At 36.3% G+C, this 26,789-nt stretch overlaps 2 protein-coding genes across 4 annotated transcripts in view; one reads left to right on the forward strand and one right to left on the reverse strand.

Annotated features, from left to right (window-relative positions):
* The window catches only part of SLC9A9 (solute carrier family 9 member A9), a 599,624-nt gene extending 599,460 nt beyond the window's left edge, over positions 1-164 (reverse strand). For all 3 annotated transcript variants that reach the window (XM_072958726.1, XM_072958712.1, XM_072958718.1), the window contains exon 1: positions 27-164. The gene's annotated coding sequence lies outside the window, so the exon portion shown is untranslated. The remainder of the gene's footprint in view (positions 1-26) is intronic.
* On the forward strand, positions 16-21,223 carry DIPK2A (divergent protein kinase domain 2A). The gene is made up of 3 exons (XM_072958750.1): positions 16-1,180; positions 15,135-15,438; positions 18,350-21,223. The coding sequence occupies exons 1-3, from the start codon at positions 524-526 to the stop codon at positions 18,679-18,681; spliced, it is 1,293 nt and encodes a 430-aa protein (XP_072814851.1). The 5' UTR covers positions 16-523; the 3' UTR covers positions 18,682-21,223.
* Positions 21,224-26,789: the final 5,566 nt, after the last annotated feature.

The following is a 26,789-nucleotide window of genomic DNA, read 5'->3' on the forward strand; positions in this document are numbered from 1 at the left end:
ACGCGCGGGCACCTCTTCCTTCCCACCTTTCTACACTGTTGCTACTTTTCGGTGTGAGACATTCCAGCTTCTCTTTCCCTTCCGTGAGTCCCTCTTTCCCTCCTAGAGACCTCGTTCGCCCCGCGGGCGGCCAGCCCCGCCGCAGGTCTCGCGCCAGAGCGAGCAGTGCGCGTGCGCGCACGCGTGCGCGTGGCCGTCAGGTCCCCGCGCTCCCTCCCCCTCTCGCTGCTCTATAACTTGACTGGCTCGGAGGAGGCGCCGCCGGAGTAGGAGGGCGGGGAGCTCGGAGGAGGGAGCTCGAGAGTTGTGGAGACTAGTGACTGGGAGAAGTCGCAGCCTGCTCTGGTCGGTTCCTTCCCGCTCCCCGTCTCTCTTCACACACCTACTCTGCCTCCCGCCCCAACCCGCGCCCTCGCTCCTTCTCTCGCCCGGGGGCCCCTGCCGGTCGCTCTCCAGGTTTCGGCGCGGCGGGGGCGCCCCGGGGGTGCCCTCGCCCTCCGGGTGCGGACGGGCGGCGGGCGGGATGTGGCGCCTGGTGCCCCCGAAGCTGGGCCGCCTGTCCCGCTCGCTGAAGCTGGCGGCGCTGGGCAGCCTGTTGGTGCTGATGGTGCTGCACTCGCCGTCGCTGCTCGCCTCCTGGCAGCGGAACGAGCTGGCCGACCGGCGTTTCCTGCAGCTCAATAAGTGCCCGGCGTGCTTCGGCACGAGCTGGTGCCGACGCTTTCTCAACGGGCAGGTGGTGTTCGAGGCGTGGGGCCGCTTGCGCCTGCTGGACTTCCTCAACGCGAAGAACGTCTACTTCGCACAGTACGGCGAGCCCCGGGAGGGCGGCCGCCGCCGAGTGGTGCTCAAGCGCCTCGGCTCGCAGCGCGAGCTGGCGCAGCTCGACCAGAGCATCTGCAAGCGGGCCACCGGCCGGCCCCGCTGCGACCTGCTCCAGGCCATGCCCCGCACCGAGTTCGCGCGCCTCAACGGCGACGTGCGGCTGCTCACGCCCGAGGCGGTGGAGGGCTGGTCCGACCTGGTGCACTGCCCCTCTCAGCGCCTGCTCGACCGCCTGGTGCGCCGCTACGCTGAGACCAAGGACTCTGGCAGCTTCCTACTCCGCAACCTCAAGGACTCAGAGCGCATGCAGCTGCTGCTGACCCTGGCCTTCAACCCCGAGCCGCTGGTGCTACAGGTAGGCGCGGAGCCCGGGCTGGGGGCGTCCTGCCGGGAGGGCCGGGAGGGGAACGAGAGTTGGGAGAAGCGGCCCCGCCCTCGCGCGTTTCCCAGTCTGGACCCGGCCCGGCGAGGCCAGGCGGCGGGCGTGGGAAGGGGGCGACGCTGGGGGACCCCTGGGCGCTGTGCGGGATGGCGGTGGGCGTCGCGACTGGTGGAGAGTCTGCTCTTGTCACCTAGACGCGGGCGCAATCTCGGATCTGACTGCGGATCCCTCAACGCCAGAGGGAGCGCGTCTTGTACACTCCCAAAATGTCTCTCCCGCGAGTTCCTTCGGCTCTCCTCCCTCCCTTTCTGCTTTGATCCGCCAGGGCTTGCAATTCCACAACTCAGTCTGTTCAGGAGCCCTTGGACCTTCCTTAGTTCTTCTCAAGTGTTTCTACACCGCATATGCTCTCCCTTTTAGTACCTGTGTGGCTGGTTTAACTTCGGCCTCAAAGTCTGTCTTTGTTTTATTCCTGAGCTCTTTCACCTGGCAGATCATTGAGGCAGCTAATTTGGGGACAAACTCGGGAGAATGAGGTCAGAGAATGGGGACCGTGGGCCAGGGTGAGATTAATCCTTGAGCCGTGCTTTGAATGGTATTAGGAAGAGGAAAAACTAAGGCATCGTTGGACATGGGGCTGCGAAGGTTTAAGGCCAATACATTTTCATCCTGATCCTGTGACCTGCCCTATTCCTTTGGTAATTTGGCTGCAGGAAGTAGATGAAATGTTAGGGCCAGGAGAAATAAAGAAAGGAGAGTCTCACCTTTCTCCTAATTGACTTATAGGCTCTCTCATGACTTTATTTTGAAAACAAATGTGCCTTTTAAGGAAGTAGGTTCGGGTCTTTTATATTGGTGACAGCAAAAAAGAAAACAACCCCCCCCCAACTGTGTTTTCCTTGGGAATAGTGACTGAGTTTATACACATTCCCACCACTCCCCTTTAGTGCGGTGTCCTTGGGTAGTGATTGCAGCTGGGTATTGTGATCTCTCCTGATAACGCAGGGAAAGTTACCTTGCCCCTTTTCCATACCAGTTGTGCTGTACTTCAAATGCAAGGGGGAAAATGATTTAACATTAATCACAAGTAATTTTGGTATATTTCACTCCGTGTCTGTGCTGCTAAGAGTGTCACTAATGGCCGGGAGGTTTGTAGAGGGTTATATTGTTTAAATCTAAAGTACATGAATAGGAATGTGCAGTATTTGTTATATTACAGCTTTCTTTTCTCAAGTTCTCCACTGCCTAGCTTAGCTAAGAGAAACCAGTTTTGTTTGATTAGTGCAGCTAAATAATTTTAACACAAAATAAATATTTTGCCTCAAACTAAACTTTAGTGTTGATCTTAGTAAATTTTAAGGCATTATAGGATGTATGTAATGGGTCACTTAAAAGTACAGACTGTATTAAATGCTGCTCTTTTTAACAGTGAATGGTATGTAAAACTGGATAAACTTCCCTGGGAGAAATTACTTTATTTGGTACTTTCAAAACTCTAAAGTTTAAGTCCATATTTATGGTATATATGTTTGATTTGAAACTTTTTTTTTTCACTTATAATGCCTTTCTCTTTGAGAAATAGATGTTTATATTAACACAGTTGATCTCTGGGGAATGCTTTAGCAGTATAGTTTGCTGAGTTAGTCTGTCAAATTCTCTGGGACTCAGAAACTTAGTAGGGAGTTATCTTAGTAATACACATTTTCTGCATCTATAATTGTGTATGCATATTGAAAGGTTTTTATCAAGTAATTCTGAGTATTGTTATGAGTATGTGTTAGAAACAACTAATATTAGAACCATTATTTTAAGAGTGTTATATATCCAGTTCTATAAACATTTGGCATTTAAATATGAGAAACTTTGGCATTTGATGTACACTAAAGTAAATCTGCCTTATTTGGGAAGCTTTTATATTTTTTGAAGTTTGACATTGTCTTGGCGTTTTCAATTTATTATTGAGATAGTCAAGCATGCTTGTATCTTGTTTTATGATTAACTCTTTCCCTAAACTTAATCTTTCTTCCTGTTTTCATCTGTAGTGATAAACAGCTTTAAACAAAATCACAGTTATTTTTGTAATTTAAACTTAGTGACACAATTGCCCTGAGTGGGTGGCTAGGTGGGTTATAGGATTAGAATTTTTCCTTTGTGAGGATATATATGTATCAACATTGTTCACTGTGACACTTGTAAATTAAATTTTTAATATAGTCAACCCAGTTTTGTAACTACTTACATGCTGTATGAAATATAAATTTGAAGTCTTTAGCACTAGTCATTCATATTGATATGTTTAGTTTTTACCTGATGAACAGCAAGTAGAATAAGAAGACTTATTTTTAAATGAAAGATCTTCATAGAGCTGCTACTGTCCTTGTAGAACCACTTCATCTTTGGTAAAAAACTAGTGAGTGAAGTATGAACAATATAATTAAGGTTCGATGACAGTGTAAAATCAGTAAAGTAAAAAGAATCTCAGAATTCTGGATCCAATACAAAGATTGTTATATATGAAGTCAAATCATGATGTTTATTATTTATTACTTTCTGTCAGCTAGACAAACATACATAATTTTAGTATTTATACAAGTTTCTGTGAAAGTGTTAATAGCTGTTTATGGTAGTAATGGGGTATTAATTGATAATGGTAGGCAAACTCACTCAAATTGTGCTCTCTGTATATATTTTGGGGTTTATATATCTTTAAAAAATATTATTAAGGGTACAAGTATGTGTTTTACAGCTTAAAAGAGGAATTCACTTTTTTTTTTTTCCAGGAGAGGGAGCTACTTATTGAATTTTTGGACAGCTGGTGACAAACTAGATTTTTTTTATATTTCCCCCAAATTAACTATTTGGGGAAAAAAATCTTTTGAACTGAATTCATCAAACTATTCTTAACAAAAGTTCCAATGTAGTAAACATGCTTCCAAAATAAACATTAAAAAAAAATCTCTTAAAAATGTGACAATGAGTGTGTATATGTCCATGAATGACTGAAAAATTGTGCTGAACACTGGAATTTGACACAACATTGTAAAATGATTAGAAATCAATAAAAAATGTTTAAAAAAATAAAATAAATCTCTTTTGATAAGGTACTAAAGAACTGAAAATTATATATTAATTTAACCCATTAAACTTGCCTCTTGCTGATTTTAAGAAACAATAAAAACCTGAAGTTTCTTTTAAGCCTTGAAAAGAAACATGAATGGTATTAAATGTAAGGTACATTATGGACATACTTTATGTAAGGCTATACAGACAGATTTGAAATATAGATTTCCTGATATGAAATGATACAGAAGTACAACTCTTCCCATGGTTGGATATAGTTTTACTAGCTTACAGTAGCTTATCTAGCTCTAAGGGAAGTTGTTTTTTAGAATTATCTTCTAAAAAATTTTATAAACATCAAGCAACAAGATAATACTAGAACCTTTTTTTCTACTCTGATACTTTCTCTTTTCATTGTTACCTCATCAGTAAGTGTATTTTAATTACAGGTATGCCATAATCTTAAGGGAAAAATGCAGAGAGGGACTTTGTAACCTTGTGTATAGCATTCTTGGAATAGTCAAAATTTGAGGTGTTGAAGTATTTGGCATGATAACAAGAGGTTTTCTGTTACTGGTAAAATTTCTACCAGCATTTGTACTTACCTATTCTTGAATTTACTGAAATTGTGTGTGAGAGAGAAAAATGTGCCTGAATTTCCTGAAGTCCAAACTGTATTCTAACTTTATGACCTGGAAATAGTGAACATGATTTTGTTTACAGGAATAAGAAAACTCTTATTTGTTTAGGCATGAGAAGGTGAGAATTTGTTTTATTATGTTTGTGGAACTTTGTCTTAAACTTTCTGAATGATAAGTTTTAATAGGATTTCCTTAATTTTTATAGTATGTAACTATCATTGTTTAAGCTGTAAATTTTAAGCTTTCATTTCAGTTCTTATAAATGACATAATACTTGGAAACCATTTTATGTAGTGCCTGATGCATAGTAAGCACTCAGTAAATGTTAGATGTTAAATAAGGTTAAAAGTAATTAGTGCATTTGAATAGCAGTTTTGAACCTTGTTTGGAATATGGATCACCTTAAAAATAGTTATGATTCTGAATATCAACCATATCTTTAGTTGCACTGATTTAATCCATTCCTACATTACAAGATGTATTTTTGCAATAAACTTTGAATGTTTTTGTTTTTGCTCTTAAAAATAATTTCTATGGGAGAAGAATGTATTTTTTAAGGTGCACTGTCTAAGATGCAGCTTTTGATGTGAATAAAAGATTATGGTCTTTACCTTGGACCAGTTGATAAACATGGGACTCCCTTCACTTAACTATAAAATGAGACTATTGAATTAGATCTTTTCCTTTTCAGCCCTGACTTCCTGTGACTCTCAAAGGCTTGAGAAATTATTGTTTGTTCTACTTCTGAGCTTAACTTTGACTGGTAGGTTTAAACTCTTCTAGAAGAACTTGGGGGTTTGGATACTTTGATCTCTGCTAGAAAATATGGATTGGAGACCAGCATAGATAGCCCTGATTCAAGCTTATCTTCCTATCCCCAATTTTCACACGTGTGAAATTAGATTAAAACAAAACAGAAATTTAAGACTGCCTTTAAAGGAAAAAAATACGGAGCTAAAGGTAGCTAAGGATCTTGTGGGGCAATAGCACCTAGAAGGGATGTTCCAGACTTTGTCTCAGGGGTTTATTTTCAATAGTTTAGGGAGCCACCTACTTCTCTCGCACTGGCTGCTGCTGTAGTAACTGCACTCTCAGAGTTAGGCTTCAGAGATGATTCTGACTAGATAGTTCTGAATAGAAAACTTTCTATCTAATAAATTCATAAGCTTAAATCTAGAGTGATTTTTTTTCTGTTTTTTTTTTCTTTTTATCATCAGAGGTTTCATTGACGCTTTTAACACTTGATCGTCTTGCGTGATAAAACAAACCAAAATAATAAAATCTGTTTAACTCAGGTCCAAAAAAGGAGACTTTTATTTTGGAAAGAGATAGAAACAGACAGTAACTCTTAGGAAAGCACCACTTCCAGATCAGTGGAGCAAAATCATTTGACACCCTGGCCTATTTTCTGGATATAGCCGTATCTTTTGACCATTATTAGTTCTGAGGTCCTTTCTGTACTTTTGTCTAATCTTTGAACTCTTTTCCCTCAATATCTGTTGCATGGATCAGCACATTTTCCTCATCCATGTTGACGGGGAATAGAAAGCTTACTTTTTGGGAATCTGCTTTCTGGAGATAGGTGGTCACTTTCTCAGGGGATAATCAGACTTTTTTAGTCTGATTTTCTGGCTTATTGTCTCTGGCCAATTTCCTATATTGCTGTTATTGCTGCTGACTCTTCACAAAATGCTGACTTTTTTTTTGCTTTTCTTTTCACTCATTATGCATATATTAAACTAATATGACCTTTGAATATAAGCCCTGCATTTTTTCTGTACATACAATGGACTTTAGTAAATAATTGTAAAATGTCTTAAGATTGTAAATTATTGATGTAAGATGAGGATAGTTATTCATCATTTATCCTGGTCATAGACCCTGAAAGGTTTTAAATTATGTAGTCAGGTTTTTTATCCATTTTTTTATGTCTTTTTAATAGATTCTTGGTACAAAATTTTCTGTGAAATACCTGGAAGCTCTTTGGACTTCCAGCTCTGGATTTAGAGTTAGAAGAACTGAATTTTGTTTGTTCACTTGGTAAATAGTCTGTTATAAGGCATTTGGACTGAAAAGGTCTTTCTAGGCAGCAAGTAGCTTGGCTATGTGGGAGGTAGGTATGTAAACAACTAATTATAATCAATATAGCACAGAAAGCCTTACAAAAACATATTGTGCACCCTGTCAGATGACTCATTATGGAGGGACATCTGCATGTGTCTTCTTAGGAGTGAATACCTGGGAAGATTTCACAGAGTATTAGAGGTTTCAGGATAAATGAGATTTTGCCCATAGATTGGGGGAGGCGAGAGGTGTGATGAGGGCAGTATTGAGATAACATTCAGTACTACCACAAAGCTGTTGGGTGGCAATGAACAAGTCACTTAATGTTTCAGAGCCTGAGTTTTTAATCAGTAAAATGGGAATGTTAATACTTATCCAATAGGATTGTTTTAAATTATCAAAGGAAAAAGGATTATTCAGATCATATAACAAAATGTCTTTAAAGTTTTTTACAGTGTATCATTACTTTGCAAATCAGCTTATTCCATTTTTAGACAGCCATAGTAGCTGAAAAGTTCTGTAGTACACTGTGTTGACATCTGTCATCGAAATATATAAATTTTACTCTCCTTATGGCAAATGTTCAAGTGTCGCCTCCTTTACACATACACACACACATCATAAATACCTGTTAGCTGCTGCTTCAGGCTACAGTTATTTTGGAATAGTAGTTAAAAGGGAGATTAGAGATTTGTTCCATATGATGAATAGAGTGAATATTGTAAGAAACCTGGTTTATATAAAGATTCAGTAATACAAAACAGTTTACTTTTTATCTGTAAATCATTATTAAGTTTAATAATTCTACTTAGTACATTGATGAATGATAATTTTAAAAATAGAGTTTAAGTCTGAGTTATTTATAGGCATTCTTAGACTCTGAGACAGAATCTTAAAAGATTTACTGTCTGAGGTAGGTATGATGTTTCAGGGTCTTCTTCATACTTTGCCTTAGTGCTCATTTGGAGTTTTAACTGAAATGAAGAGATCTGACAAGAATTATTCAGCATTGCTCAGTAGTGCCAGGAACTGACCTATATATGCCCTTAGGGTAGAGTAAAGACAGGCCGGGCACAGTTTGCACAGTCTTTGCTTTCTGGGGCATTAGGTTTGGGCAGCAAATAAAGAGCAAGGTAATTTTAGATTTTACATACTTTAAAAAGAACAAAGCAGATTCCTGTGATGGAGAATTGGATTGAGGATAGAATACTTTAAATTGGGTGGTCAGGAAGAGTGACGTTTTACCTGAGGTGTGAATGATGAGAAAAAGCCAGTGGTATGAAGTTCTGATGGCAGAGTATTTTAAGCAAGAGATACGGCAAATTCAGAGGCCCCAAAGCAAGATCAAGCAGCAGAGTAGGGAAGCATGTAGAACAAAAGATCATAGAGGTAGGCAAGGCCCATGTCCTGTATATCCTTGTAAACATGCTTAATAAGTTTAGGATTTTGTTTTCAGTGCAGTGGGAAACAATAGACATGTTTTTAGCAGGGCCTGATTGGTGGAGGTTGCATTATAAGAGGGTAAGAAAGGAATCAGGCTTTTGCACCAGATTGTGGGAGAAAGCTTGGTGGTTTGTATTAAGGTGGTTGATGATGGCTTATGGTGTGAGGGAAAGAGAGAAATAAAGGATATCTTCAGGGTTTTGGTCTCAGCAACTACTGAGTGACAATTCCTTATTATGATGAGGAAGCCCAGAGAAGGAATGGCTTTGGGGTAGGGAAAAGTCAAGAATTTCATTTTGACTATATTATATTTAAGGCAACAACAGGAAAGGAAATCTAAAACCAGGTACCAGGTATTTAATGCAGAGAGCTACTATGCTCCTAGCAGATATTTTGCTATACTTCTGAAGGGCTGTGTTAATTTATGTTTTAAGGGAATGGGAAAAGTTAGTACTGTTCTGTTGGCAGACTGTTAAAAAGAAATCAGATCTTGACCAAAGAAAGTAAGATAGCATTCTTAGGTTATTGGGTCCAAAAGAAGTTGTTTGTATCTTTTTTCCCCCCTTTATTTGTCATTTTGTTTTACTGGAAGTAAATATTTGAGTGTCATGTTTCTAAGTATATATTTGAACTTAGAAACGTAAATCACAGTTGCTGATTCTCACAAGATAAGAAAAGGTCAGTTGAGACTAGTAAATTTATGCATATTTAAAATTTGTGGCCAAGTGATTTTTTTTAAGGTGGCAGAGATTATTTCTTAAGCTGTTTATTTTAAAAGATGGTTTATTTCTATGAAACTTGGTAGATTTTTTTGTCGTTGATGTGTCCTGACGTTAGTTTCCAATTTTAGATACAGTTGTTGGACATAATATTCAGTAAAATAACACAACTTTGCTATTTTCAAGGCATTGCTTAATATTGTTGGAATTCTAGGTGGGTGGAAATGGCATTCAGAAAATTATGTAAGGAAATAAATGGAACATATCCTGTAACTTGAAAATATGAGGTTAAGATTCTGTAGTATTTGCAATGGATTTGGCCACTATTTGGTGGTATAAATTAAGAAGCTAAGGTCTTAGAGAAATTTTAGCAAAAATTAGGTAACCATTAAATCATCCCAGTAATTTTACTATATTCCCCCTCCAGACAGTTCACAAAACTGTGAACACATTAGTCTGTCACCAGTACAGTTGACTAATCTCCATGAACAGCTGTTATAACATGCGTTACTACAGTGGGATTTTGTTCAAATTTGGGCTTTTAAAAATAATTTTGAAACTGAAATTAAACCTTTAAACATTTTCTTTGTTTTTGATAACATTTTCTTTCTAAAAGTGTTCTCAAGTTTAAATTTGTGTGTGTGCACACAGAATTGCCAGTTCTGTAGAAAACCTATAACTGGATTTTAGATTGTATGTTTTGATTAATGGATGTTTGTTTCAAGTCATAGTCTTTTTGCTAGGAATTTTCTTCTTTAAAAAGAAAAAACAGTCTTGTAACACATTTCTTCTTTCGGCCAACTGCAAAATTGTGTTCCTTTTAATGGAGTGCTGTGAGATAATAAATGGCTATAAAATATTTTTTAGTATGGAAGCAATTGTGATCTTTTAAACATGATATGTAAACCCTACTTTTGGTTTTGTAAAGAGAAAAAGAAAAAGATAATAGAACACAAGTGCATTAGAGTTGACCTTATTCTATCAGTTTTACTTATATGTCGCACGTCATCAGGGACTGTGTTCTGACATAATAGAATAAAATTGCCTAATTAATCTGGTAAGACAATGACTGTTGATTAAAGGATATTGTGATAATTGTGAAAACTTGTTTTTCAGAGTGATGCTGTATACCACAGAATATTTGTTAACTCCAGTGTATAAGATGTTTCTGAAAGTTAAGGTTTTGACATATGCTATAGTATGTATAGCATGTTGAAGAGCTTGTATTTTATTTGTAAGTCCCAACATGATCTGATCCCAAGTCCCTCTCCAGACTGTTACCTCAAGCCATTTCCTCCTCGTTTGTTTCACTGCAGCTGCCTTGGCCTTTATTTCAGTTCTGAGAAGACAGTTTCTGGCTCTAACATGTGCCGGGAACATTCTTACTGCCTCATCCCCAGTCTATGTAATATTATACTCCTCCTTGAGATCTCACCCTAAGTAGCACTTCCTTATGGAGGCTGCCCTTCACCACACAATCTAAAATAGGTCTCTACTTTTCTTCCTCAGTATGCTCTATACTTTTCTGTAGTTATAACAAATTTCATAATTTATAATGTATATGTGTTTAATAACCATCTTCCCAACTCAGGCTGAAAAGCTTTCCTGAGGATAGAGACTATTTTATTTACAACTGTTTACATAGCATTTCATGGGGGAGTTAGGCTAGATCTAGGACTTTTTAATTCAAAATTTGTATTCTTTTTATTCTACAGTAACTGTCTCACTGCCTTATACTCCAGCTACTTGTAGTAGTCAATGAAATGTGGGTTGACCTATAATCCCTTATCTGCAAGTCTAAATTTAAAAACCTGTAGAAAAATAGGTTGTGTCAAATCAAAAACAAACATGTGAAAACACATAAGCTAATTTATCTGGTTTAACCCATGTGGGACTAATAAGCTTATGTTATTTTTGCAGCATAATATGTTTCTCTTGTGACATGCTGCCCCAGACTCTCCTGGGGTCATTGCATAATACGAGTATGAAATACATGCACTATTACCTTTCCAAAATTTAAAAACTTCTGAAACAAAAGGTTGTTGGATTGAGAGGTTGTGTTAGCCTGACTTTGCCTCTTACTACCTGTGTGACTTGAGATAAGTTACTTAAGGTATGCTGATAAGATTTCATACTAGAATTACAACTCGGGTACCCTCTAACCCTTAACCATGTTTTACTTGATCTTAAAATTTCTATTTTTAATTTTTACATTTATAATACTCAATAGACTTTTTCTTCGGGTGGTCACTAACAACATAAAAATAAAAAAACAGTAGTGTAATAGAAAATATATTGTTTTGGAACTACTTTGTGCCTCCATATAACTTTAAACTAATACTTTGTTTTAAAAACTTTGCATATTACACTTTATGTCATACATTCAAGCCTGATGAAAAGTCTGAACAATTAATTGGAGTGCCTCCAATCCAAGTAGAATTTAAATTATTTCCAATTTAAAGACTCTTTCCTTCAAAAGAAAGGTGTTTGTACACATTTTTTTTTTGATTCTTTAAAATACACCCATTTTATTTCAGGTAACTTTAAACTGTGTGCCTGCTGTGTGGAATTTGAATAACTGATTTTAGGATTTTGCTTAAATTTTTAAAAATGTGTACCTTAGTGATAAACGTCTTATCTGAGCTACTGTGTTATGCACTGTGGGAATTTGGTAGTCAGGAAGTAAGAAGTTGTATTTTTTACTACTTGATATATTTAATAAGTCCAAGCAGTAATGTCTTTAAATTTTATCTCTCAAACTCTGCTTGAACATGGTAATTTTGTTCTAAGTCGGAACTGTTTTAAATACAAATTATAAGTATTTTGCCTTTCTTTGAACTACAGTGTGTTCAATACAACTGCATTCTCATTAATGAAATCTGACTATTTTGATGGTACAGTGAAAAATTCTTGTATGAGTAAGTGATGTGCATTCATTTATTAAGGTTCTTCCAAAAGATTAGGTAGCAAACTATATGAAAGCATTGTAGCGCTCTTCTTAAAATGAGGCATAACAGGATTTCAGTTAACGTTGTCAGAATCACTGTATGAATATAAAGTTGCTCAATGTGACATTTGTTCATATATTTTATCCTCTTCTATGAGGGACTTGGGTAATGAAGTGTATATTTGACTGTCGTTTGCCAGTTGGAAAGGCTCCAAAAACAAGGAGGCATTTGTACATGTGCAGATGTTGGCAGGGTTCCCTTTCCTCCTGTTGTCAAAGACCATTTTATTTTCACAAAGATATGTTTGTATCTGTTCTACAATATGGCATGTGAATAATATACCAATAGTGTATGGAGGCTTCTTTTTTTCTTTTTACTTTTTGTATGATAAAACTATATAATATCATGTATTTACTTATTTTCAGTGCTTTCATTTCTTTATGTCAGATTTTTATACATGAATACTTCTGGGAAACAGTTAAATCTTTTATAATCACTTTGTCTAACTAAATTTTCAAGATTGTGGAGGTATTTTAAGTTGGGAGAAAAAGTTGAAAGTAACATGAGATTGGCAGTTTTTGCACTTCACTTTGGACATCTGTCACTTCTCCCAGTGCCCAAAAGAAATGAAAAAAATCTCAGGTATAAGATTGAAGTGCACTTTCCTCTAATTGCTAAAGTATCAGTAGATACTGTCTCTAAACAAAATCGGATCAATTCATTAACTGTATTTAAAGGTTCACACTATCATATCTAAATTTATAGTTTACATACTTAGCATTCTATCACAAAACTGCAGATATTTAAATTTAAAAGAAAAAAAGTATGTACAATGAACAAGTACAGATATTGTGCCTTGATTGAGCTGAAAGGAAGCTCAAATGAAAATAGGTAATTATGGGTGAAGTTTAGTTCTAAAAATCTCTTTTGTTTTAAAGTTGATAAAAGTTTTAATGTAAGGATATTACTGAGTTTTTTCAATTTTATGAAAGCTCAGGGTATAATTAATATTACTTATTTTATTATGGGGTCCAAGAAGACAAGCCTTACGTAGCTCTTTTAATGTATGTAGATTGTTCAGTTTTTAGCAACAGAAGTAGACTACATTTATATTCTGTAGTGATTTTTGTTGTTGTTTTCCCCGCAGTTTGTGCAAACATCATCTTTGGATAGTATTTTCCCTCAATTTAAGGAGGGGTGCTAGGCTGACAAATGGCTCTTAAAACACACCTTTGGTCATGTGATCTTACAAGAAGTTGGTTGAAACATTTCATCCCATCCGTTTTTACTTGGGTGCTCATCTCGTAGGTGGGTTTTTTAGCATTGGAAAGCACCTTAGAATAAGCTTGCCATTTTACTTAGGTTGAAAATGACTTGTTCCTCCCAGAAGTTATAAAATCCATTAGAAAATCTTGCTGAGATTAGGAGAATAAATAGTTTTGAAGTTGGGTTTAAGGTGAATAGAAAATGTGGTGGCATTGGAAAGAAAAGCACGACTAACGTGGGACCAGAGGTACTTGGTACTTGGAGTGGAGGTTGCATTGATAGGTTATCAGATTGCTCTTTACCAACCTGTGGGTGTAGATTAGAAGATGCTTCCCAAGAATCCTTCTGAGTTCCACCCCTGCTTGCTTCTGGACTAGATACGGCCCCTATTAAAGACTCTTTCAGGACCTGCACCACTTTTTAATAACTAACACTTATTACACTTATAATTATTTGTTTGGTATCTGTCTTTTCTAAAATTTTTATTTTAGAGACTGTGTAGTTCACTGTTTTTTATTGCCAGCATAGCATAGTGCCTGGTGCCTGGTAAATACTTGGTGGCTAATAGGCCTGCAGTCCTATTCATTCAAAAGAAAGGATTGGTTCAAGAAATAGGCAGAAGACCTAAATAGACGTTTCTCCAAGGAAGATATACAAATGGCCTATAGGCACATGAAAAGATGCTCAACATTGCCAATTATTAGAGAAGTGAAAGTCAAAACTTACAATGAGGTATAACCTCACATCGGTCAGAATGGCCATCATTAAGAAGTCTACAAATAACAAACGGTGGAGAGTGTGTGAGAAAAGGATTGGTGGGAATGTAAATTGGTGAAGCCACTATGGAAAACAGTATGGAAGCTCCTTAAAAAACTAAAAGTAGAATTGCCATATGATTCAGCAATCCCACTCCTGGGCATAAATCCGGAGAAAACTAATTTGAAAAGATACATGCCACCCCAGTGTTCATAGCAGCACTGCTTACAATAGCTAAGACATGAAAGCAAAGTGAATGTTCATCAAGAGATGATTGGATGAAGAAGATGTGGTGTGTATATATATGTAGTGGAATACTACTCAACCATAGAAAGAATGAAATCATGCCATTTGCAGCAACATGGATGGATCTAGAGATTATCATATTAAGTGAAATAAGTCAGAGAAAGACAAATAGCCTATGATGTATGTGGAATCTAAAAAATGACACAAATGAACTTATTTATAAAACAGAAACAGACTCACAGATGGAGAAATCAATTTTATGGTTATCAAAGGGGAACGGGGATAAAGGAGAGGAATAAATTAAGAGTTTGGGAATAGGAGATACAAACAACTATATATAAAATGCATAAAAAACAAGGCCCTACTGTATAGCACAAGGAGCTATATTCCATATCCTGTGATAAACCATAATGGAAAAGAAAAAAAGAAAGGATTGGTTGAGTCTACTTATGCAAGTCAGAAAGATAAAGGAAATCATACATACTTTCAAATCTGGTAATAAAGAAGATGTCTTGTGTTTTGTTGATCAGTTTGGTTCTGAGATTTTGATAAGCAAGACTTCTTTTATTTTAGTTTTATAATGCAAAGTTACCAATTCAAAAATTTTTTTCAAGTCCATAGTAATTATAAAAGTTAAAGAAATGAAATTTATCTCTATTGAACTGCTGCATATTACAAGAAAATCCAAGCTCATGCCTAGTAGGAATCTCTACTGAGGATCTGGGGATAGACCTAGGATAACTTCATCGGAATCTTTTATAATATTAAGGTAATTCTTTTGTAGAGTTTTCCATCTGATGAAGGTTGGCCTTTTGCAAAGTATCTTGGAGCTTGTGGAAGAATGGTGGCTGTAAATTATGTTGGAGAAGAACTGTGGAGTTACTTTAATGCACCATGGGAGAAACGAGTTGACCTCGCTTGGCAATTAATGGAAATAGCAGAGCAGCTTACAAACAATGACTTTGAATTTGCACTCTACCTCCTGGACGTCAGCTTTGACAATTTTGCAGTTGGTCCTAGAGATGGCAAGGTAATCATCGTGGATGCTGAAAATGTTTTGGTTGCTGACAAAAGGTTAATTAGACAAAGTAAGTATATAATTTTTAGATTTTTTTCTATGTCAAAATAATGTTTACATTAATGTGAAGCAAACCTTTCATTTCCTCCTTAGATGGCAACCCTGCATCTTTCTTTGTACTGTTTGACCAGTATCAATAAATGGATGCTGATTTATTATACTCACTCTTGTACTCTTAGTCACAATTTCTCCATATTAAGTAAAATATCCTTCAGGTTCAAATGGACACAGATATACTCTGTGTGTGTGTGTGTGTGTGTGTGTGTATACATCTTTTTCATACACTCTGCTATATTCCATGGTTTAGGAGTCTAATGCAGAATTAAGTTTTCATATAGTTACAGGCTATCAGAGAAACTATACTGCTTTTGTGGAGGCCATGTTTTTCTATAGAGTCTCTTACAGTGATATTCTGTATTCCACTGTTCTGTGGGGTCCCTCCAGTGATTTTTCTTTTCCTTTTAACCATTTAGATGATTCCAGCACTACACATCTCTAACTTTGATGTGACAGTATTACATCTCATTCAAAACTTTGCTTTCCACCTATTCACAGGAGAGGTGGGCAGAGTGTCTGAAATGTTTTGAAAATTAAATGTCATAGGAATTTCAAAGTGTCATGGACAAAGTCTGTAGTTCTATAATTAATGTACTTAGTAAAAGAAACTGAAGTGTTGTTCCATGGTGAGGATCTTGTATTTTTAATCCCCTCCCATCATGAAGGGGTCTTTTGATGAACACAAGACCAAAGTTTGAGGCACCTAGGGAATGAATGCAGTGAGTGTAACAGCAATGTATTAGGTTGACACTAACTTTTTGCATGATATTAGCTTAATCTTGTTAACTACTCTGTTTTCCCAATACCTTCTTCTGATTCCATACTTGCTGAACTTTCTGATTATTCCTTGACCTGTCCTGCCATGTAGATCCTTCCCCAGGGAGCGGATGCCCTGCTCTGGAGTGCTTCACTCTCCACTTGTCTCCTCCTACAGTTTTTAATGTTGCATCAGCTTACAACATGATTTTTTCAAATTCAGTGGTTTTTATTATATTCACAGAGTTGTGCAGCTTGCCTAAACTTAAAAAAAATTATTCCAGTATTTGTAAAAATAATTTTTAAAAATTTTTTAATGTGAGCATTCCTGGAATACATGTTAACAGTTTTATACCAACTAATTCCTGACCTTAGATGAATACAGTATATGACTTTTTTTTCTTGCATTTCATGCGATGAGCATTGCTCCAGTGCTACTTTAGCTCTGTCTAGTTCTTTTCAAATGTCTCATGTTGAGCTATCTAAATAGACACTTTGTGAAAGGCTGTTATCTATTTATTCACCCTCTTTTCTGAACTCTTTCTAGTAAATGACCTTTACAGGGAAATTGAGGTTTTATAGTGCAATTTCCTCAGTGTCCTTTCCTTTATCATCTAAACTGGTAAAAACAATACACATTCATCTCTCTTTTCCAGACAGAGTAGATCCTTCTTTGAGAACTTGTTGCGTCAGTTTTCTTCTTCAACTTCCCGCCCCTCTTTCTTAAAATCTGGTTTTTCTTACCTTCCTGTAAACAAGTATGTATAAGATTCTTTCCTGCTCTCCCATTGTTTATTAAAGTATTGCTTGCTGCCTATCTCTACTTTCTAAGCCTGACTCAGAAGTCTGTATTACCATTGGCAACCACCTAATTGGCAAATTCATGAACTATAACAGCTTTCTGAAATTCTTTCCTCCTTTGGTTTCCTTCTACTCCATTTGGTTCCTTTTTTAAAACATAAATCTGATCTTATCGCTCCCTTGCTTAATGCCTTTGATGATTTCCCATTGTTTTTCGAGTAAAATTCGAACTTCTTGCCAGAGAATAATTTGCATGACTTGGCTCAATTCTCCATTTTTTAACATCCCTCCACTGCCCTTAATGCTTCAGCTACAGTGGCCTTTTGATTTCTTGAATGACTCTTTCTAGTTCTGGGCTTTCCCATATGCAGTTTTCTTTGCCTGACATGCCTCATCTCTCCTCATATACATAGCTAGCTACTTGTCCTTCAAGCCTTAGCTTAAAATGTTACCTCTGAGAGAAACTTGAAGGCTATATCTAATGGTAGAGAGGGTTTCTTTCATAAACCTTTCCACTGTTAGGAACTGCTGTTTCCTTCATAGCATTCCCCACAATTTATGATAGATAATGTTTATTTACTTTCTTAATGTATATTTCACATACTTGATTGTAAGCCAGTGAGGACAGGAACCATGTATTATCTATTTACCATTAATATAGCTTTGCTTGCCATAGTGTAGGCATTCAAATAGTTATTTGCTGAGTGAATGAAGGAGTTTCTTTCACTTAACCTCTCCTCTGCCAACCCCTTAAGTTTTTTTTTCCTTTTTTTTCAACATGCTTTTCAATATAATTCAATTGTTCTCTTCGCTTCATCAAGCACTGATATGCTGATGCATTCTTAAGTACATGTACTGTTCTTCTGACTCAAGTCATAAGTTTCAGGTCTATTTCTAGTTGTATATATGACCTGCCTACCTGACTACATCACAGCTACTTATCTTTCAAGATCTCAATCAGTTGTTCTTCTCTATGCAGCTTTCTGTAGCTCCAGGCAGAGGTAACTGCTTCCTCTGTACTCATGTAGCATCATGTCAGACTTGTGTGTGGCACTTCCTCTGTATCATGGAGAGTTTCACTCTACATTGAACCCTTTGGTAGAAGGGCCCTTATCTGATCCTTCTGCCTGGCATCGGTGGACTCCCAATAAATGTGTATAAATCAGTATATTTAAATGTTTAAAGTTATAATAAAATTTTAAAAACAAATACTACCATGTTAACTAGTGAAATGCTGTATTTTGGGAAGCAATGAAAACTCTTTTAAACATATATTTTTCTTTTTCTGCTCTTTCCCCTTTTCACAGATAAACCTGAAAATTGGGATGTATGGTATGAAAGCAAATTTGATGACTGTGATAAGGAGGCTTGCTTATCATTTTCAAAAGAAATTCTTTGTGCTCGTGCCACTGTGGACCATAATTATTATGCTGTTTGTCAGAACCTCTTATCTAGACATGCCACCTGGCGTGGCACTTCTGGAGGACTCCTCCATGACCCACCAAGTGAAATTGCCAAAGATGGCCGACTAGAGGCCTTGCTGGATGAGTGCGCCAACCCAAAGAAGCGCTATGGCAGATTCCAGGCTGCAAAAGAACTGCGTGAATATCTAGCACAATTAAGTAACAATGTGAGGTAGTCTATGGTGAACTTTTCTCTTCTCCATTTAAATAGCACTGGCTAAAACGAAACCACCAAAAACTATCTGGAAAAATGAAAGTTGGGAGTAATACATTCAGAAGGTGATAAACTTGCACTGATAGATCTTATGTTAACATCCATAAGCATAAGATATAATTTCAAAAATCACGTGATGCTTCTGCAAATAAGTTTGGTCTTTCACTTTGGAGACTTGAGCTATCGTTGACTGCTTTACCCCCGAATGCCTGAGTGGATTACTGAATATTGTTAAGCTATTGGAAATGAGTCTGATAGTTAATTGGCTTGTGTATCAAAGGGTACTTGGTACTTGACTTAGTTTTCATTACTATCATGATTTTGTGAATCTCTTATACTTACTTTGAATGTCAAGTTAGATTGGCCTGTTTTATAGGCCACTTATTCCTTCTGATGTGTAACATTTGTTTTTTTTTTCATTTTTATGTTTTTTATTAAATTTTACACATTCAGGTTATGTAGGTTTTCATTTACATTTGGGCTAGTCCTCATTCAGTGCTATGCGGTACACATTTACTGTTAGGGCAGGATTCCCAGGTTTACTGTGTTTTTTTTTGGAAAGCTGAATATTTTATTATGTAAATACATTCCTTTCTACTTTCTGTGGTTTCACCACTGCATGAGATCATTTAAGGTTATTTAACAGTTACATCCCTCTATGCCAATAATTGTAAGTGTACACTAAACATGAACTTTGGCATATTGCAAAATGTCGTTTTTGTCCTTTAAAAGGCTTTCAGAGTATATTAGCAATCTATACCTTGATGTTAATTTTAATTGAGGAAAAAAACCCAGTATTTTTTAAATGCTAACTAGTCCAAGATACTGATGCATATGCCAAAGAAATATTAGACCTAGTCCTATGGTTAGATATTAAAATTGGTCACCAACTTATTCTTATTATCCTATTTCCAGTACTTCAGCTCTGTCATTATTAAATTCACATCTCCCTAGTTATTTTATGTTAAAAAATTAAGCTATTGCTCCCAAGCATATGTAACTTAAAGATGTCCTACCTTTTATTGATTGGTAGTTTTGCAGAAACCAACATGGTAGTCACAGTTTGAGTTTAATCTGGCATCCTAACTTTTTATTTATTGGTGGACTAGTAATATTTACTGTAAAGCAGACAGTTTAGCCAGTCTGCGCAGCTTGGTCTTCATTACCCAATTATTAAACATCAAGACATCAAATTTAAGTTGTGGATAAAAATTAACAAGCGTGTTAAAGTTCTGTGAGCTATTTTTAAAAGTTACAATATATAAATTGACTATCACTAAGATAGGTGATATTTTCCTGTTTGAAATTATAACTTTTCTTTATGGCAAAGTTTGTTCTAGTGTGCAGTATTTAGTTCTAGACTGACTTTATTCTAATCAGAAAGTGATTAAAATGTACACAACCAAAGCCAAGTTTTTCTTTTTCATTCATTCAGCAACTATTTATTGAGCATCAGCTCTGTGCCAGGTATCACTAGCTGCTACACACTGTCTGAACATGACATATGGTTAAGTTACTTTATAGTAATTATCAAAGACTTTAATGTAGGTATTTCTTAAGTTGAAATAGCATTCATTACATTAGAATGATGCTTTTGTGTTATTTTATTGTTGTGATGGAAATTCTGCTTGTACCATCTATCACTGGGTTGCTACAAAAACAGCAGGAGGAAATCAATAGAGTTAATACCAGTTTAAAAACTGGAAGAAGGGTAAGATCTCTTCATTAAGAGATAAATAAAATAGATTTCATTATGTTAATTTTTATACATCAGTACATTACATATATCAACTAACCCTCAAAGAAACATTTAATTGCTGGAAATTTTACTAAGCTGACTTTACAACTTTGGAAAACTTTTGAGGGGAGTAGGTAAAATTGCTAGTCAAACATTCACCTCTTATTCAAAACTTTAAATAAAATACTCATTTTCAAAATGGAGTTCCTTTTATATTTGATAAGTATTCATTACAAAACTTAGAATGCCAGTCATAGAGGAGTTGTCCTTCTGTGGTTTAGCAAACATTTATCTTACTTTTTGGAAGAGTGATTGCAGAACAGGAAGTGAAAAACACTGCCAGCAGTGATCGCTACTTGAGGTAGTTTTTTGTAACTACCATTTCCCCCATGAGATTATGTGGAATTTCTTTTATCTTTGGAAAAACTGAGAAGATAGTAAAAGAATTAGGAATTTAACATTACAGGGAAAAATAGGTATGTGAAAAGCAATAAATATTTTGTTCACTTTGCTATCAAGATGTTCACTATCAGATATTTATTATACAGCAGCAATTTATATTTTTAATCATTTCCCATTAATAGACGCAGTAAAATATTTTTGAATCAGACATTTGGGGTTTGTATGTGCATTAAAATTGTCTTTTGTACTGTAAGTTACTGTTTAATTTGAATATTTTATCAGAACTGTCTTCCTGTGCCTTTATAATATAAAGTTGTTTCTACAACTTTTAATGAACTTAATAAAGAGTACTTTAAGAATCACACTTTTCAGACTGTCTCTTTTCAAATATACGGCTTATTCTTGAGTGGAAAATAAGGTTATACAGATAAAAGTTATTTTTTCCCCCTCTTGCATGTATTTTAATATAATTTTCAGAAACTGGTTGGGTGTGAATTGGACTTCAGGTATGTGTGTTTTCTTCTGTTTTTCTGTAGTAGTTGGTGATTTTTTAAACTTTTACTAAAATGGGATAAAAAAACTTCATTCTGCAATTTTTCAAATGTATACAAAAGAATAATATAACAGTAATAAACTGATTATACTAATGTCAAAAGTTAGCAACATGTGGCCAAACTTATTTCATCTATACCCCAACCTACTTTCCCCCTCCTTATTTTGAGATATCATTTGATTCTGATTTACACATTAGGCATTTTATCCCCCTCAACAAAAATTTCACATCTGAAAAATTAACAGTAATACCTCAGTATCGCCAAAGAGGGAAAGCTGTCAAAAACTCAAAGATGTTTTCTCAAAAGCTCAAGATTGAACTGCAGAGGCTCTAAACCACTAGTGATACATGGAATGATTTGATGATCCATAAGGATAGTAACTGAAATGGATTGAAATGTATTAAATATGTAACCTATGTATTCAAAATGATAAAAGTGACCAAAAACAACAAAAACCAACTCAGTTACCTTTGGAAGGATGTTGAGGGTTTATTCTGAAGACTGGTAACTTGGAGATAAAGGAGCATTAATCCTGCCTTACTCCAGGATAATCAAATTACTGAGGGGAAGAATTGGTAGAATTACTCCAGTTAATACATGCAGAAGGAGTGCTATTAGAATATCACTGTTTTTAAAGTTCTAATGAATTGGCAAGAGCTAGGCAATGATCCTCAATGGCTGCCAAAGCTATTAATTGAAAAGCTGGTGAACTTTGGATGGATGGATCAGGATGGTAGCACCTGATGGACTTACTGGTTAATCTTAATGATGTGTGTTCTAATATGACTCAATAAAAAGTACCCAGCGCCACCTATGCAGTGTCTTGATAGAAAAAAAAAAATTCAGAGTCTCATCAAGCCCCTAGATCTGCCTACTAACTGGAAATACACAGCACAAAGAAACACATTACTGAACACCATGGGGATGCAATCAACAAAATCCAGAACACAGGCAATTCTGCAGGATAAATGGCTTGGTTTTGTTTAACAGATTGCAAGGAAAAGGAAGGAGACCCTTTGCATTAAAAGAGACTTAAATAACACATAAAGTAAATACAAATGTTACCTTTGTATCCTGATTTGAACAAATCCACTTTAAAACCAAGTGGAAACAAATTTGAACTGAACAATAGGTGGATGTCTTGAATTACCTTATCAACTTAATTTTATGCTTGCTTTAACATGGAAAAACCATAAAAGTACTTATTCTACCTATAATAAGTTAACTGTATGTCTAAATTTTGGATAAAATTTTGGTTCTTTTTCTTTTGAAAAGTTATTTGCCCATAGTCACAAAAATAGGTAGTGGTGGGCATGGAGCTCAACATTGATTTTCTGATTGACTTCAACATTCTAATATACCACGTTGCAACTTTTAAGAACCATAAGAATAGAGTTGAAGGCAAGATCATTAAAATATAAGTACATGAAACATTCACATGCATTTTCTCAAGTAAGTGGAGGGGAAGATTTGTAAGGGCAAGGAGAATTAGAGAAATCCCAAATAAGGTACAAGATAAAAAAAAAGAGGATGTCAGGGTTAGTAGAGAGACAGGGGGAGAAGAGGGTAGAAGGTGAGAAATAAAAGGGTAAGATCTTTCTCACTTTAACCTCAAAACGCTAGGCTTCTCGTAGATCTATGTAGTATTACTTAGATTACTCTTCCCAACATAAGTTTACTAATACATTCTGTCTCTAAGGATCTACCTCAAACTTTCAAGTTTTTTTTTTTTTCCTTTCGCCTTTCTTTATCCTACAGTTAAAATTGTATGTCATGCCTTATACCCTAAGTTCTAAGGATGTAGACTTGTAAGAAAGTCTGCCTTGTAAGGTGACAGACCATTAAAATAAGCTCAACAGTTACACTGTCAGGCTTGGGATTTTGTTCAATTTAGCTTTCCTTTTCAATGTATATCTCAGGTGTTTAGGTAATTCAGAATATTGGAAGAGATCACCTCTAGGCTGTAAGATGAAGACAGGACAAGCAGAAGCAGTGTTCTGTCAATATTTCACTTTAATCCTGGAACAGAGCTAGTGGCCCTCCAATGACATTGAGTGGTTTCACTAATTTTCTATTTTTTTCTTTTTATATTTAAAGACATCGATTATTGGTTTTAGTTTCTTGTAATATGTATTCATTTTTTCTTTTTTAAGCTACCCAAATTACTTAATTATACTTGTAGTCTCTCCTAAGGATGTCTCAAGTAGGTTATCTTTTCATTTTTTAAATAATCACTTGGTAATACTGGGTTGTTAGGGAGTGATGAGGAAAACATACCCACCCCTAAATGATCTGTTTTCTGAGACTTACTTTGAAAGGTGTGTTTTCAGTTGTCTCGTGATTTTGAGACAACTTTTCAAATATTTGGGGAAGTAGAATAAGGTTAAGACTTAGGAGAAGTTACAGGAAGATTTTGATCTTATGAAACTAGTTAATGATACTGGTGTACTTGCAGTGATATAGATGAAGTTTTGAGGGTAGTTCTTCCCTGTCTTCCTCTGAAACTAATAATTCTCTCTTAAAAAGTCATTTGCTATTGTTAAAGCCAGAAGTGGGAGTCTCAAACAATTAACACTCATAAATGCCCCATGGAAAAATAATGTTTCTCTGATGTCATTTGAGAAAAGGCAGTTAAAAAAGAGAGGAAAGATAGACATCTCTGAACTTTTAAAAATGTATACTTAGATGTTTCTAAGAAAGTTTGAATCTCTTCTTTGACACTTGCCAGCTGCTCCCCTGCACAAATAATTTGACATCTATGAGATAGTATTCACATTAAAGAAATAGAATTTCTTCTTTGACTCTTATTATAAGTTTACTGAACAGATGTGTTAATGTATGGGAAAATATTCTGTAAGCTGTGAAGTATATTGTAAGAACAACCATTGATGGTTTGCCTGGAGACAAAGAGGAGGCTTCATTCAAGGATTAAATAATTGACTTCTTGCTAACTAGCAGTACACAGCCACTCATGACTTTTACTTTGTAACTTAAGACTCTAAACTAGTTTTAGCAGGGGAAGAGGCAGCAGATATTTTTAGAAAACTTCCTGTGGTTTAGATGAATTGCCAAAGATGTAATTCAGCATGAGAATTTTAAGTTTCCAGGTTCTTGTGCTTCATAGGATAATAATTTATAATCAGCAGGGGGGAAAATCAAACGTTTGGGGGGAAGGGGGTTGTTCAAAAACTTTACTTTTGTCAAATAAATTATCATTTTTAAAACTTCATTTATGCATCTTTTGAAATATCAAAAATAAGAAAAAAATGTCAGTTACCATGATAATTAAGGTGTGGCTATTTGTTTTCAGCTCATGATCTTATTTAGAATCTTCTTTGTTCTATCTGATCAGAATTAAATGAAACCAGTATAGTATATGCAGCTAAGTCTCACAGTGCTCAAAAGAGGAAACACAATGCGGCTAACATGGCAAAATATGCAAGCTTATTAGTAATCCAATGATAAACCACTCATCCCTGCCCTTCTCATTGGAGGGAACCAGTACCAGGGAAGATGGCAGAGAGTCAGGTGAAGAGTCTTCCTTCTTGGCTTGACAGAACGTGAGTCTAGACCAAGGATTTAGTAAAGGGATAAGGGGTACTAGAAGGCAAAGAGAAATCCTTGGATGGATCCAGACATTTTCTTTGTCCTTTTTGATGCCTATGCTAAATTTCCAAAAGTAGTATATGAATATATGCCCATAAAAATCACCCCTCTCCCCTTACCCCAACTCTTGTCTCCTTCAAATCAGTAACTGCTGTTTGTGCTGTTTGTGTTGGGTTGCATTTGTGTAAGCATACAGGCAGAATGCTTTTCTGCCTTTTACATTTTTCATGTAAGGGAGATCACACTAACTACATAATTGGTATCATGCTAGTCTTAAACTGGATTTTTTTTTTCATGGTAGACCTTAGAGTGTATCAGTCTAAATCTGCTTCATTCTTCTAAATGAGGAGTTGGCAAACATTTTCTTTGAAAACCAGGCAGTGAATGTTCTAGACTTTACAGGCCATACAGTCTTTGTTGCAGTTCCTGAACTCTGCCTTTGTATAGCACAAAATTAGCCATAGCCAGTACAAAACCTCTGAGCATGGTTGTGTTCCAGTAGAGCTTTATTTGCATAAACAGGCAAAGTTTGGCCAATGGGTCAGTTTGCCAACCCCTGTTGTAAATTATTACATAGTATTTCTGCATAAAAATAACCATACTTTAACTATTTCTGTAGTTAATCGTGTCCAGTTTTCCACTATTAAACACTGCTGTGTTGAATATCCCTCTATAAATAACACTATACATGTAGGAATACATCTGTAGGAAGTGAAATTGCCAGGTCAAAGGTGTGCACATTTAAATATGTAAATATAGCTTCCAAACTCTCCAAAGACTTACCAACTTATACTCCCCAAAACAGCATCTGAGAATGGGCTTCTTACTGCCTGCCACCATTATTATAGATTTTTATTTTTACCAGTATTTTATGTGTAAAATATTTGCCTCATTTCTAATAATTAGTTGATTAAGCTTGAGAGAACTAATAACATCCCCTTACCTTCCTGCCTGATTTAGAGTAAGTTGAGAGGCAGATTCAGGAATCACGAAGATGGAGAATATCAACTGCGGTATTGAGAAAGCTGTTGGGCAGCATGGCCTATATCCATGGTAACAATCGTTTTCTGAATACTGTATCCTAGAATTCATCTTCCCTGCTTTTATCACAGGCAGAGTTGGGGAAGGGCAGTCCTGCCATTAGTAGTCTCTCCTTGGAAAACATCTGTGGAGAAGCAGAGAATTTGCGACTCATAATACAGTCATATCCCATGAGGAAAGAGAAAGTGTGTGAACCGCACACATCCAGTTCCCTTTCCCAAACTCACCAGTTAGATGAGTCACTGAGGAAGGGGAGGAGACAGATCAGGAGTGCCACTCTCAGGCAGTCTTTCCACCTGGAGACAGGAGTAGAAAGTCAGTGTCTTCCCCTGACACTTCAGCTCCAGTTTTTTGTGAGGTTGACCATCTTTCCAATAAGTTTGATGACCATTTAATTTTTTTGTGAACTGTTTGCCCTTATCCTTTGCCCATTTTTAAAAGCTGGTTTGTCATTTTTTTTATTGATTTTTAGAAGTGCTTGATCTTTTTAAGGATATTAATCTTTGTTGCAATTACTGCATTTATTAAATTTAAGGTGCCATTGCTTGTAAGATACCATTGCTTTATATATTCCTAAGGGGAGGGAGGTTAAAAACAAAACAAAACAAAAAACACTATTAGTTAAGCCATGTCATAGTGAGTCTTATCACTTAAAATTTTTATTTTATATGTACTGAAAGAGCTTGTTTAGACTTTTTTGAGTATATACTTAAAAGGGAAAACATAAGC

This window comes from Vicugna pacos, chromosome 1 (genome assembly GCF_048564905.1).
Source record: "Vicugna pacos chromosome 1, VicPac4, whole genome shotgun sequence".
Classification (NCBI taxonomy): domain Eukaryota; kingdom Metazoa; phylum Chordata; class Mammalia; order Artiodactyla; family Camelidae; genus Vicugna; species Vicugna pacos.